At 33.5% G+C, this 15114-nt stretch overlaps 1 protein-coding gene across 1 annotated transcript in view; it reads right to left on the minus strand.

Annotated features, from left to right (window-relative positions):
- Smp_152910 (hypothetical protein) overlaps window positions 1–15114 on the minus strand; it is a gene marked incomplete at both ends in the record, with an annotated part of 48458 nt that overhangs the window by 18841 nt on the left and 14503 nt on the right. Inside the window, 9 exons of the mRNA XM_018798685.1 lie at window positions 30–797; window positions 2724–3341; window positions 4719–4865; window positions 6172–6340; window positions 6979–7088; window positions 7816–7890; window positions 10473–10622; window positions 11487–11897; window positions 14179–14525. Of these exons, the coding sequence (XP_018653603.1) occupies window positions 30–797; window positions 2724–3341; window positions 4719–4865; window positions 6172–6340; window positions 6979–7088; window positions 7816–7890; window positions 10473–10622; window positions 11487–11897; window positions 14179–14525 (2795 nt within the window). The remainder of the gene's footprint in view (window positions 1–29; window positions 798–2723; window positions 3342–4718; window positions 4866–6171; window positions 6341–6978; window positions 7089–7815; window positions 7891–10472; window positions 10623–11486; window positions 11898–14178; window positions 14526–15114) is intronic.

Below are 15114 nucleotides of genomic sequence, written 5' to 3' on the forward strand. Positions count from 1 at the left end.
AATGCTTTACAATCACACTGTTAGCTTACCGCCTCCAATACTTGTCAATAGTGATTTCAACGACTCAACAGGTTCATCTCCAAGTGAAGATAATAGGTTTTTTAATCCTTCTAAACCACCTCCAGCAGCTTCAATGATATTTTTCAAACCTTCCGCTCCTCCACCAGCTGCAGACACTAAGTTTTTCAAACCTTCTATCCCTCCACCTGAAGCAGTAAGCAAAGCTTCTAAAGCTTCTTTAGTAGAACCACCTAAAGATTTTAAAAGATTAGTCAGTCCAGAAGCACCGCCACCAACTGCTTCAATAAAATTCCTCAAACCTTCTTCTCCTCCACCAACAGAAGCGATTAAACTAGCTAGAGCTTGTGCAGGATCACCTCCTAATGCCTGTAAAAGTGTTTGTAAGCCTTCAGCCCCTCCCCCGATCGACTCAAGTAAATTTTTTAGGGCTTCACTACCTCCACCAGAAGCTTTTAAAATATTAGCTAAAGCTTCGTTTGGATTGTCGCCCATTGCGTTCAACAAATTTTTCAATCCCTCAGCACCACCACCTACAGCTTCCAATAGATTCTTTAAACCTTCTACTCCACCACCGGCGGCAGCCAAAATGTTAGCCAATGCTTCAGATGGATCATCACCCGTTGCTTTCAATAAATTCTTCAACCCTTCAACACCACCACCAACAGCTTCGAGTAAATTCTCCAAACCTTTGAGACCACCGCCAGATTCTTGCAATAAAGCAGATAATCCATCTTTTACACCACCGGCAGCTTTTATGAGAGTTGACAAGGCATCAGCTAGAAAGACAAAGTGAAGGTAACAGGAAATGTACTCAGTGAAAGGCTTGTGGATTGTATTTAAATTTTTTAACGCATTCAATTAATGCATGGATTGATAATTGTGAGCCAAAGCAAACCGTCCATTTTATTACCTAATGAAATAACTATTAAGTATTTTCATAGATAGCTTGATTCAATAGATGGAAGACAGTCAGTCTGAACTAGACACATTGACAACACTAGTTCTTAAATCAAGTAGGGTATGTACGATAATTAAGAACTAGGAATATTTACATGTAGTATACAATGAAGCAAACTGCATGCCACCTATATCACTTATTTTCAGATTCTATATCACCATAAACAATAAGTCAGTTGGTCATAGGGGACGTAGAATCTGTCAAAAATGCCTCTTGACTGAAGCTTCCATAATGCCTCAGTACAGTAAGCTGAGTACCTATATATTAGAGATGGCTCTAGTATTAAAAATGAACCAGGAAGAAAGAATAGACTTACAGAATAAAAAGTATCAAGTAATTTTGAGACTCAGATTTAATAATTAACCAAGTGTGTTGTTGCAACTGATTTTGAATCATTTTGTCCAACGTCTCCAATAGTCACGATGATAACTTGAGCCCTGATCAGGTAGTCTGCACCTAGAATACTATTCAATGATTGCATGCACTGATGACACGATTTCGTTCTTTGGCTAAGCTTTCTTCTAATATACTCCTACACTGTGAGATGAGGTGGTCGGTTGTTTGGGATACCTAATACATTTGGCAGTCAACTCAAATGATGAATATTCATAAATATACCAACAAATTCGCTATATTTATCTAGTACTCTGAGTTTAAACTTAACAGCGCCCGCTCAGGAATTTTAAATTACGTAAGCGGTTCTTCGAAGACACAAATGATTCAATACTGGTAACCTGTGAACTATCACTACTTTTAAACACCACATTATTACGAACATCTACATTTAACAAATATATTGTACCAGTAATCTTCTGTTTCCATTCCAGATAAGTTGGCTGAATCTAATACTTAGTTACTTGAAAAATGTTCAAAATAACAGATCGTTATGAATATATAGCGTTCTTACTGAGTTATTCTATTTCAAGAAATCTGTAAAACATTTATCTCACGTAAAAATTGTTCATTCTTTGTCCCAATAGGTAATTCATTATTCATAAGATTTTTGGGAACCAACAACTTAGATATGTGACCATTGAGTTATTGAAATTAAATTTAAAGTAAATCATAAGACTTCTTTTCAACTTAAAATTTCAGATCACAGAATTAACACATCGGTAGCTCCCTAGTTATATTTGCATCAAATTACCAATGAAACTGATATCGTTTAGAATCAATAAATGATTAAAACCAGTATCAGGGAATTCCAAGTTTGGATAACAGAAAACGTTCGTAGATAAAGAGAGTTAATAGGAAAACTTTCCCTTGAGTAAAACATAAAAGCTATCTAATAATCCAGGTTGAATATGGATGAATTAGTCATGAATAATGAATAATAAAGTCTCAGAATGTTTTACAATCCATGAATATTCGGTTAGGTATTTATCATCGATAATGTTAGATTATTCATTTATTTTAAAGATTTCAATGCATTGCGATTACAGCATATCAAGAAATGAGTACTATTTAAAAATACTTGCTCTGTTCATTTATATAAGGATTGATTTATATCGGTAAGATATACAAAGAAGAGCGCAGTTTAAGTTAAGAGAAAAGTTAAATAACAGCCACATTGAAGAATCTATAATTAAGAAAGTACTGCATTCAATTATTACATCAAATGATATGGGCTTGTGAATAGAACATCTGTCAGATATTCGATAATTTTAGAACAGATATATGAATAAAAATAAAATTCACTATAATTAATGGTAATATAAACATAATTAATTTTACAATAACTAACCTACATTATCTCCACCGATAGCAGTTAAAAGATTTTTCAAACCAGTTACATGGTCACCGCCTAATCCTATTAGGTTTCTAATTCCTTCAACTCCACCACCAGCAGCTTGTATCAAATTTTTTAAACCTTCTAATTCACCTCCAGCAGCTGCTATTAATCCAGCCAATCCTTCTGAACCTTCACCAAACAAACTTTCCATTAATTCTTTGATACTACCAGCAGCTTCGAATAGATTTTTAAGTCCTTCAGCGCCACCGCCAACTTGTTTGATTAGTTCTTTCAAAGCTGTTTGTTTATCACCACCTAATGCATTCAATATATTTTTAATTCCATCTACACCTCCGCCCATAGCGTTGGCAAGTTGTTTTAAAGCTTTAACTGGATCATCATCGAGACCTTTTAATAGTTCACCTAAAGCTTCAGATGGATTAGCACCTGAAGCTAGTAGTCTAGCTAATCCTTCAACACCTCCACCAACCGATCCAATCAAACCCATTAAAGCTTCAATTCCACCTCCAGCTGCAGCTAATAGTCCACTTAAAACGCCACGATTAGCAAGTGGAGTGTCATAAACAGCACCTTTGACCAGATTCATGATTAGTGTTTCCAAGTTTACACCTAATATAAAAAGTTGTTGTATATAATAAACTACTCACAACACAATTAGTAATAACTGTATGTAATGTAAAATATTGGAATCTTGTGATTAATCTCACAATAGTTCGATTTCAGTAATTTGATGTAGGTTATTTAGAATATTTAGATCCCCATGATAAAATATCGACTAAGTCTCTCCCGGTTTTATGATTTTCAAAAGTAGGATTTGTCCAGTGAATTAGTAAGCGTTTAGAGCTCTGCAGAACAAATTAATTACAATAGATCTTTACAGATTATGTTTCCTAAAGGGAAATTCTCACCACACAATGCTTTATTGAAGTATAGTTTCTTTCAAAATCGGTACAAAAATAGACTCATTTTTTGAATAAGCTTATCATCAGAGACTAGAACGGGTTGACTATTTTGATATGTTTTGTAGAATCGTGGCATATCTTCCAGTCATATTCAGAGGCAGTATCAGAATGAGAGTTTGAATGCAACGGAGGACATCAACCTGTTCAATTTCGCTGACAGAATACGCTAAAGATGGTGTTCAATGACGAAACCTAAGTGTAAATAGCTTCACTGCTAATAACTTTCAGACGTCTAATCTAAAATAAAGTGTATCATAAAGATTAGACATGTAGCTTGGTAAGCACGTCGTAGGTTGAACGTTTAAATTTGATTGATAATAATAATTTTAATAGTTGAGATCATGAATCAATTGAAGCTAGACCATCATGGAAAACCTGAAAGCACTAGACGGCCGTTTCGTCCTATTTGAGGACTTCTCAACAGTGCGCATCCACGATCCTGCCTCGTGAGATTTGAACCAAGGACCTACCAGTCTCGCGCCAGAGCACTTAACCGATAGACCACTGAGCCGGCAACCAACGGTGTTAATGTCCAACTTCAACCAATCAACGAAATCGATCAACCGTCCACCATTGTCTTCAGTGAGTTACTATCTCAAAACAGACCCGGTTGAACTCCACTGGTGACTGTTTCCCACTAGAACTCCAGGATCGTAAATGCGCACTGTTGAGGAGTCCCACAATTGAACGTAAAAGGCCGTCCATTGCTTACAGGTTTTCTATGGTGGTCTAGCATCAAATGACTCATGAATTCAACTATAAAATTACTAAAACTTCTTCTGATGATAATGATAATTTGAAAATTAGACTATTAGAATGTATAAATTAAACGATTTAACAGTTCTACACGTTTATTCTTCTTAATCTAATCAAGCAACTTAATTACAATAATAGTTTTAAGAAGAACACATTAAATGATAGGTGATTTCAGATGGAGGAATATTTTCTAACAAAAGATAACTTTATATAATTAAAAACTGAATCAATCGAAACCATTAGGATAAATAGTGATTTTATAATTTACCTGTAAAATGTTTACCAGGTTTTGCTGTGTCTGATCCAATTAATTCTGTTGCTACTATACTGCATACATCAGCAATTTGTATAATGAGTTTTTCTAAATCATGATTTTGTTGATTCGATATCACTTGTTGCATTGTACTATGTTTAACTAATAAAATTAAAATCCCAATGATAAAATGAGCATAGGAAAAAGAATTTTTTAAATAATCTATCATGCATTAAAATAGAAGGGGACATTTAACTTCCACAGGTTGAAACCTCACTTTACTCACTTCCGTCTGCACAAATCGATTGTATCAGTAACTTTTCTATCAGTAAACCAACATTAAGACATGTACACAAACCTATACTTGGTAAAAAAAAAGTCTGCGTTGTTAAAATACGTTTTTCTTCTTCACTCAACATTAAACTGACTTTTAGATTACAGTCCAATTGAATTAAATGTTTGTTAGCTTGTTTTTATATCACTAAATGAAAGGTTTATTAAAACACTGATTCATTCGATCAAAGTTCTTAATAGAATTCAAAGTAATTTCTGATATGAACGGTTTTCTTATTTAACTTTCAACAACGAAACATGACGCCGTTGGAATGATGATATATCTTATTGGATTTTTGTCAGAAAAGAAAATGGAGAATAATGTGCCACATACATATTTTCACTTAGTGTATACGTTACAAATAGTGCATAACGGAAATCAATAGAATGTCTCTATACTTGTGATTCGCTTAAATTTATTACGAAGGGAGTCGTTCATGACGTTGATACGAAAAAATTATATTGTAGTGCAGTGCTTCGTTAATCGTTCACCTTGATAATCATTATAATTCCAATCTTAACGGTGCATAAAATCAGAAGGCAAATAGAAGCAGCAACTACAGATCATTGTAAAATAACTCAGGCCAGAAAGCTACCAGCACCTGAGCGAATGTCAGCGAGCAGCCAGCAGCGAGCAGCAAGCAATTACATAGGCAATTTATAGTCAAATTTAATAAGGGCACAGCAAACCAAAACAAAAGCTGATAATAGGATTTGCGTGCATACTTATATGAGGAGAAGTATGAGTCATCGAATGATACTTAAGCAATCAACATTTCGGTTAGAGTGTCATGTGCTCCAGTGGTCATAACAGTACAAAGAATATACAAATTGTTATTGTCCAAATGACGATGTCTGTTTAGTAAGTTAATAAAAAGGCTTAACCAAAATGAACCATAATCGAAACATTTGACTATCTTTCAAATTCAATAATCAGCATTACCAACTATTAAAAACAGCTGTCAGTTTATTCACAAATTATCTTTCAATGATCTACACATTGTGATTGCTCTTGTTACGAAAACTGACAACTTCATTTGCATTTCTACTTGATTGTCAGGATGGTTGCTATAATATATTTTCTCTTCAGTAAATTTTTATTATTCAAGTGATATATATATATTACAATACTTACATGCATCTCTAAGTGTTTTAATAAGTATATTTTTGTACTCTTTTTGTGTATGACCATGTTTTAATATTTGTGTTTCTAGTTTGTAACCTGGTCGTATTCCAATTAAATTAGCTATACTACCGAATGCATGCGATTTTGGCAAGACACGATAAATTGTCTCGATAGCAGTCTAGAAATACAATATAAGTAAGTAAAATCAAGAAATTTTATAAAATGAGATCAGGGTGTAATGAACACATTCAATAAATTATACTATCATCAACACTGATAATATTTGAAGGTAGAATTTGAAATTGAACCTGATAAATAAATGATGTCTTCTTACCTTGTTTCATTGTTTGATGAGATGTAACAATATGAATGTTGAGATCTTAGGTTTCATTATATAAAACTTCAATCATGAACTAGTGGACAGCTTAAAGTACAACTAATTTCTAATTATACCAAAGTTTTGCGTGTATTCTTATCTGTTTTAAAGATATTGTACTCCCTATGAGACCCGAAGGTCCTAAACTACATCCTATGTTGGCTCGTCAGCGTACTTTGTTGTGAAATGCCAAATTAGGACAGGAACACTGATCCACTGACCCTAGGTTGTATGTGATCAAACCTTTCATTAAGCTACTCAAATTTTTTCACAACTAGCCTTAGTAAATGACTAGTAATAGTTTGTAATTTAAACTGCTTTTTTTCTGAATATTTACTTTCTAAAAACTGTAAACTTCATAAACACATCAATTGTTTGTGGTTAACGCGAAGTACGACCCAATGTTTGTTAGTAAAACATGTTAAATAAAACTGACTTACTCTTAATTCTTGCGCTAAATTACGATGTGGTTGGATTTCACCAAAAACTCTTTTTGAAATTAAATCTGGTTTCCCTGATAGCAGAATTTTGAGTAGTTCAGGAAGTGGAACTGTAAATCAAGAAGAAAGACATTTATTCAACATATGAAATATTTGAAAATACATAGGTTTCTTAACTGTTCTACTTCGATTCACATTACTTAAGATATAATTAACTTCACTAGTCACTGCTTCTCGAGGTTATATCTTCATGACTAAATAAAATTATATTTGCATAAGAGTTGTTGTTTTTTAGTCTATTTGTCAATGATAATAACTTTCTATTTAGGGGGGAAAATGAACTCCATCTGTAGCTCTTCTGAGGTTACTGTCGGTTTCAAGACCAGATAAAGGAGGTGGGTTGGGTATGGGGTCAGCAACCACATCATGCAGAAAACAACCTTGCTAAAAAAACGCCAACGGAAATAAACAACTTAAACCATTTAAACTCTGTCCTGGGAGTTCAAGGATACTCATTCAGGAGAACTATGACGCCTCATAGTGAAAGCCGATATTCTTCAAAAGTCACAAGACCGATGCTCCTTCTAACAATCAGAGCAACAATTAATATAGGTACATGGAATGTCTGAACAATGTAGGAGACCAGGATGACTAATCAAATAGTTACGGAAATGAGTAGATACAACATTGGGAATGGATATTTGCATTTTTCAAGAAACTCCTACTTTCTTATGGATTCATTTTAAAAACAATTGGTCAGTATTTCATTATCTATGCAACTTTTAGAGGAAAAAAATAACCTTAAATGTATGTTGATTTTTAAGTGAAATTAATTACCTTCTTCTTGTTTTACTTCTTGATAACTCCACATCGTCATACAAAAATCATCAGGATTAGGCCGTGGTTTTATGGCTAAAAAAAGAAAAGAATAAGTACAACTAATAGGAATTCTACTGAACTATTGAACTAAGCATAAATATGATGTTGCATATTTGGCGTTCGTTCATAAAAGATTTTCAAGTGAATGGATGACTATTTAACAGTTTATTAGCGTTTTACTAGTAACTGAAGTAAAATCATATCCACATAACTACCCCATTCAAGTTATATGGTCAGTTTATTGTTGATTAACTACAGAATAGCTTTATGAATATCATATCAAAAATCATGACCAGTGGAATTCATACAAGTTGGTAGTAAGATAATCCAAATAAAATGGCCTGGTTTAAAACAAAATACATCGTTAACAATTGTAGCATGTGAATTCATTATTCTTAGTCAAATAACAAAATTATTAGTATTGAGATGATGAATGTGACGTATTAACTTGAATAAGGTTATAGGTTCAATGAGACTGAGATTAATGATCAGCATACAAAACGATGAACTTGGTAATAATGTCTTATGTTTTCTTTCCATTTAAGAGTGGTCATCTGAGTAGACATTCTAAGAAAGTTCGAAAACCGAGATCATATCAATCCCGTTTAGAATTCCGTTTCTTGCACCGAGTATTGACTTACTGTAATTCTGTACCAGAACACATAATATCAGCACCTTCTGTAGACACATTCAAAGCGAGATTGAATCTTTCTAGTACTAAAAATTGCAAAGAATAATATAAGTCGGAATTTCTGGGAATCGAACCCAAAACCCTAGAACTTGTAGCCAGAATTTTAGCTTTGGACCAGTGACTTTGAATCCATTAGTGCACATTTCCAACTTGAAGTAATTCTTGACATGGAGAAAAAATATTTTTGTTTGCAATGCTCGTAAACCATTTTTACTGAACCACGTTAACTGATATCTTAAAAATTTGGTCAACTTCTACGAACACTAAGGTTTATTCTTTCATTACATAGCCTGCCATAAATCATGGCTTCACATTACAAGCAATCGTATCCCTAGCTGGTTGAGAATATAGATGTACACCACTAGATCCCGATCCAGTGGTCTAAAAATAAGGGACTCCCAGCAACATTTCTACCAGGTTCATGGGCGCTTATTTATAACCTAGTAGGGGAATAGCTGTCCAATGTTAGCTCGTTTGTAATGGGTGTCAAATTAAGTTTAGTCCACTAATTAAATTAAATTTCTTTATTAGTAACATTGCCTTACGAAAAATAACTGCTGTGGTATTCCATAGGCATATTTGCAATTTTCACCGGAAATTTACAACTCTTAATGGTTAACAAAGATGGATAGTCGCTAGTGGTGGAATCCAGGATACGCCTTTCGTCCTATTTAGGACTCGTCAGCTGGATGTACCTGTATTCCGGAGTTGATGTTCACTCCGGGACTCGAACCTAGTACCGTTCACTTCAAACGCCATCGACGGGATACGCATAGTATGAACATATTCCAATAAGAGACTGATCAATTGCAATCCTAGACATCAATGGGAAGATTCAAACAAACAATACCAAGTGGATTTAAACTTCAGCCATTGCACAAGCAAGTGGATATCAGGACCCAGTAGTCCTGGAGTGAACATCAATTCTGGGGTGCAGGTGCATCCAGTTCACGAGTCCCGGTTAGGAAGAAACGCGCGTCCTGGATTCCACTGCTAGCCACTATCCATCTTCCTTTATAATGCTTGTGAATTAAGGTAATATCAAGGCAATATGAACAGTATGCATATATGGCAATAAGAGATTGATCGATTTCAGCCCTGGACATCAATGGGAAGATTCAAGTAAACAGTACCAAGTGATCTTAATGTTCAGGTTTGCATGTGTAAGTTAGAATCATTAACAGGATATCAAACCTTGTTCAAAGGTGAATACAAAATATGACAGTGAGCTCTATAAACTAGAAAACAAATTATGACCGCTGAGATTCAAACGAAAGTGAATTGTTCATGCAGAGTACATAAATAAAGTGAGTAAGGATGGTAAAATTACACATGAAATTAAAAGAATGTGTTTAAACGTCGAAATCGTAGTGCAAACTGATAAGGCTAATCGCTTTTATTACATAGAACACATGATGAAGATTTTATATACTACTAAATAGTTTGTAGTAAAATGAAATGTAACTATAAGTAGTTCGACGTCATTATAAATATTTATTATCGCAAACAATCAAAACTTTTTAATAATCTTTCTATGTCTATAAGTCACTATGAAATCAGCAATAGAAAGTTTAGCCAAGAATTTTTATCTCAAGTTTTTTATAGGATTCCATTTTATTCCATGGGTAAACTCCAGCATCTTTAACATTTAGATCATATTGTCGACAGACAATAATGTCAACAGTAGTCACTATCCCAAGAAAACTGCTTCCTGATATTCATTGCCCTACTAAGTGAAGTAATTGAGCAATGTAAATCCACAGTGTACTAATTTTAAGAAGCAAGTGCTTACTATTTGGTCAGCACAAATATTTGCGTGAATACGTAACTCATTTTATACAAATAATATCTGTAAGAATATCATATGATTGATTCTGTATACAAGGAATAAACATTTAGAAAAATACATTTAAACAATAATTACGTCTCTTTATTGGTGGGTTGTGAGTTAGAACATTGTCTTTAACAGCTTTTTGTACTTTTTTTAATGAATCTATCACTGCTAATTCCAAACTATCGGAATTTGTTTGTGAAATTTGACCAATCGGTTGCTTTCTGATAGTTGAACGTTCAGCTGAAAGTTTAAAAAGAGAAGTTTACATGTTATGTGACAAATTACCTTTCAAATATTTGCAATTGGTTGGTCACTGGGTAGTGACCAATATTATGTATGTCAGTTCCTTGTTACTGCAGACCGAATTCTATCGACCAATTTGCAATGTGGTCACTTGTCTAGATGGCTCGGCATCGCGTACAATAGGTTGAGATGTGAGGTGGTGGTAGGTAGTTGGTTGGAGATAGTCGATCTGCACTAAGAAGGACCTGACATACACAACATTGATCAATCAATTGTAAATACATTTTAGTCCTACAAGAAGTCAGTCGTGTCTCGTATGGATCAGTAGTAACGTCTCTGTTTGCGAAGCTGGGCCGAATCTGATAGAGAGCATTCAGTTCTCTCAAGAATATACGTACACCTTGTTGACGAGTGACAAATAGCACGAAATCATGGTTTAGGGTTTCCTGTCGACTATCTGCAACCGCTACCTATCCTATCAAGTAGTAGTAATCGCTTTTAAAGCTCAGGGCTTCATGCTGATTGAATTCTTCCAGTCAATTTTTCATGTGTCTAAAAGTCTTAGAAAATTCATATCGTAGTTTACTTTGACTAATGTTAGACGGCTTAAGGAAATCTATAAAATGTCCTACATTTAGACTTCGTACTAGCTGACGCTCATCAGGAAGAAATTTGTAATTTTAAGTATAATAAATGAGACCCATCAAGCGTCATGACCAGAGTCACCACCACCGGCTCAATTGGGCTACAACTAATTTGCCGACTGCCTCCAACCGATCTGCAGGACATGATGGTGGTAAATAGAGAACATTTTAGTAAATCTAAGTATTATATACGTACATATGAATAATGAATACATACATTTCAACTCAATCGGTCTTCTTCCAGTTGGTTCATTTGCTGAATATAGTGATGCATCAGATTGATTGATTGGAACAAAAGCAAACTGTACATCTTTGTCAATACGCGCCGTTTTATTAGGCCAATAACCCTTCGGTTTAGAAAATGACAGTGGGATAGAATTTTTTCTGAATGTTTCAAACACCATTGAATTATTATTATTGGTTTCAATTATTGGGAGGATTGGTTCAAGATTAATAATAATACTGTGTCGTTTATCATTCGTAGAATTATCTACTTTTAATAAAATGCTATCATCGTCATTTGTCAATGGTCCGTTGAAATCGCCATCAAGACAGGTATGATCATCGGAATACACGTCATGATTAACAATATTTAATGTTGACATTGTAACTTTATTTTCATTAGAATCTGTAAAGGGAGAAAAAGTGCTAGTTGTGAATCACATTGTCATAATAATGACACTATACATATGTACATATATATGGTATAACATACAACCTTACGTAGCCAGTTCTTAATATATGAAGAAAAAAAGGATCGATTTAAATGTGTATATTTTAACACCAAGTTGATAGCTAATCCTTAGAGAGATTTCAACGACTTAGCTGTAAATATCAGTCCCTTTGATTTAGGTACCGAAAATGAAACGACTCAATAATAACGTGCTATACTCAATGTTGGATACTTTAAAGTAGACAACAAACTAGTCTCGAGTTTTAGTTGTTCATGTTAAACAGTTATTTGTATCCGAGGTTTAAACTGAAATCAACGTGTATTGGTTGAAGTTATTACATTTTATATTCGTATGCAGATTAACAAGTAAAGAAGTAAACGAGTCAAATTAATAGAATTATCAATTATAGTAAAGGAGTAAACATAGAAAATGTAGTTCGAAAAGAAATGAATATAGTATGAGGTCATGAGAAATCAAAAATTAAGAAAAAGAGAACAGAAAGCATCTGCATAACGATAATTTATTTTCAATCATGACTTATAAGGTCATTAACAGTATATGATGGTTGTCATACAAAAATTAACCAGAGAGTATACATGACTTGACATGACTTCATATATACTTATGCCATGTCACAGCTTTAGTGTTCTGAGACTGATTCCAACCTGCTACTTAATTAGCCGTCGCCACACGTACTAGTAGACTGTGGTTGAATATGAGCAATATGTATTTGTTGTTAGCAGAGGATGATTAAAGAAGTCTATCGTGTATTATTTTATAGCTTATAATTCAGTGTCAAATAGGTAGCGTTTTACACCTCAATTGGCTTATGATTGGTTTCTGGATTTCATGTTATCAGATTATTATTTCTTTGGAACTACAATTTTTTTTCAAGGCAACTATAAATCTACTAATACTTTGTTACGCAACTTTCACATTACACTTTTATTTGTAGATGCAAACAAAAATTACAATGGGATTTAGGAAGTATTTATTCTGGATGTGACTATGGAAGTTGGTATTGTTATTTATTATTGTTCGCCTTTTAAAATATTATTGGAGTGTGATTGTAAACATCAGAAAAGTGATGTCGGAATTTTCAGGAAAAAATTCAAAAGTAATGACAGTAGGTATTCATCTTGTAAAACGCTTTGTAAAGTTTAGCTTCAATTAGAGCTTAAATCGTTTAGAACTGATGAGAAAATGCTCTTCTCTCACCATATAGCAAAAATGACATGGTAAGAAAGTACAATTACATTTCCTCATTCTAAGGTAGATTCAATTCGAAACAGAAGTTAACAAATAATTACTACTGTTTTATTTATTTAAAGTACACTCTCAGTTATATCATGTTGTCTCAAACATACTGAATTATTGAGTAGAAATTCTTGTACTTCATGAATCAGTTCATATTCATATAACCTAATAGGATACAAGGTGCCAAAACAAAATAATCAGTTTTGGTTTCCAATTTATATTACTCGGTGCAATTACTTCGTTACTACTGTAACAATTTAATCATTGAGTAATCACAAAATTTATCAATTAAGAACATTAGTTGTTGTAGTAAAAATATGAGATTAATGAATTCTTGTGATATTAACACTGAACTCAGTAACTTTCACTTTAGGGACTATCTAGACTAGGTAGTTCAGTGGACAACGAGTTAGGGTTTCAAGCGAAAGACAGATGAATCCCTCTCACGATCCCTGTATAGGATGAAATGTACATCCTAAATTCTACTAGCAACCACCATCCAGCATGAATAAAAACTTGTGAATAATTGGCTATATCAAGGTAATTCACTCATGATCCAAATATACCAAAAGAGACTGATCAATTGAAGTTATGAATATCAACAGTAGGAAAACCAAACAACCCTTGCACATGGTTGTTTTACGACATTTTCATAAACTCCTGTCTATCCATTAATTGTTGACATGTCTTTAACGATATGTAAATCACAGTCTAAATAAATAAAGTCACCTACAAATCTGTTACTTAGGTTTGTGTAAAAATGTACTCATTAGGAGTAGTGCTTGTGCTCACGCAATTTATTTTTGTAATCACATGGGTTTAAACAAAAGATATTTCCAATCCTTTATTTGACCAGCTCATGTTCATATTGAAGACTTGGGAACATAAGAAGTTGTACAGCTTATCGATTTTACTAGAAATATAGAACATTAGGAACAAAATCGAAAAGAACATTGATAATAAATGTATACAAATCACCAGTAATAAATGGTAATTTGTCCACGGATTCCATTGAACATTTGACTGGTGTATTAAACGATAGACTATGTTCAATACCAGCGATTACATTTTCTTCACTTTCATTATCTTCGTCATTATCAACATCATTATTGTTCATATTATTATTAGCGTTAGAACTTTGTTTTAATTTGTTGTTTCCTTTCTCGTCATTTTCATTAATTTGAACAAATGATTGTTCATTTGGATTTTTGGAAATGATAGGTGGCAATTTCAGTGTGGATTCTTCGAATATTGAATAATCATTGTCCGATTTAAATCGCTTTCCACGTACATGAACTTGATTCGGATTAAAACTAGATGTTTTTCTAACAAATACAAGAAATAAATTCAGACACACTTATGTTCGAAGATCGCATACATATTGCTTTTAAAGAAAGTAAATTATAGTTATATTGAAGAATATTTTAAATTGTATTCTGATTTTATTTAATATTACTTGACTATTTACTTGTTATCGCTTAATTTCAACCATTTAAGGTCAAATAACAATGGTATCGTGTCTTGAACATTTCCAAAGTACCATGATCCATGTAAACTTGATTCGATAGATTTTAAATCACAGTGACGTTGAAGCCAATAGACAGGAAGTACTCTTTATAGGTTTCATAATAGTCGACACTCATCAGCAAGTTGTTTATGAAATATTTTGAAACATAATGCGTACCATGAGATAAAAAAACTCTTATTCCCTAGTATTACTGTCAAAACAGATGTTTCCAATTAGTGATTCCAACTGTTACTGAGCTCCTATAAGAATGAGGCAAATACATTCATTGACCAATCAGTATCAACAGATATTTACTTGACTAGTCTATAGTGCCGATTCAGTTCCATTGATCAGGTTGCAATGTGGCTACCAGTTTTAGTGACCATTCATCACGGTACAATGCACTT

Source organism: Schistosoma mansoni, chromosome 7 (assembly GCF_000237925.1).
Source record: "Schistosoma mansoni strain Puerto Rico chromosome 7, complete genome".
NCBI classification, from domain to species: Eukaryota; Metazoa; Platyhelminthes; class Trematoda; order Strigeidida; family Schistosomatidae; genus Schistosoma; species Schistosoma mansoni.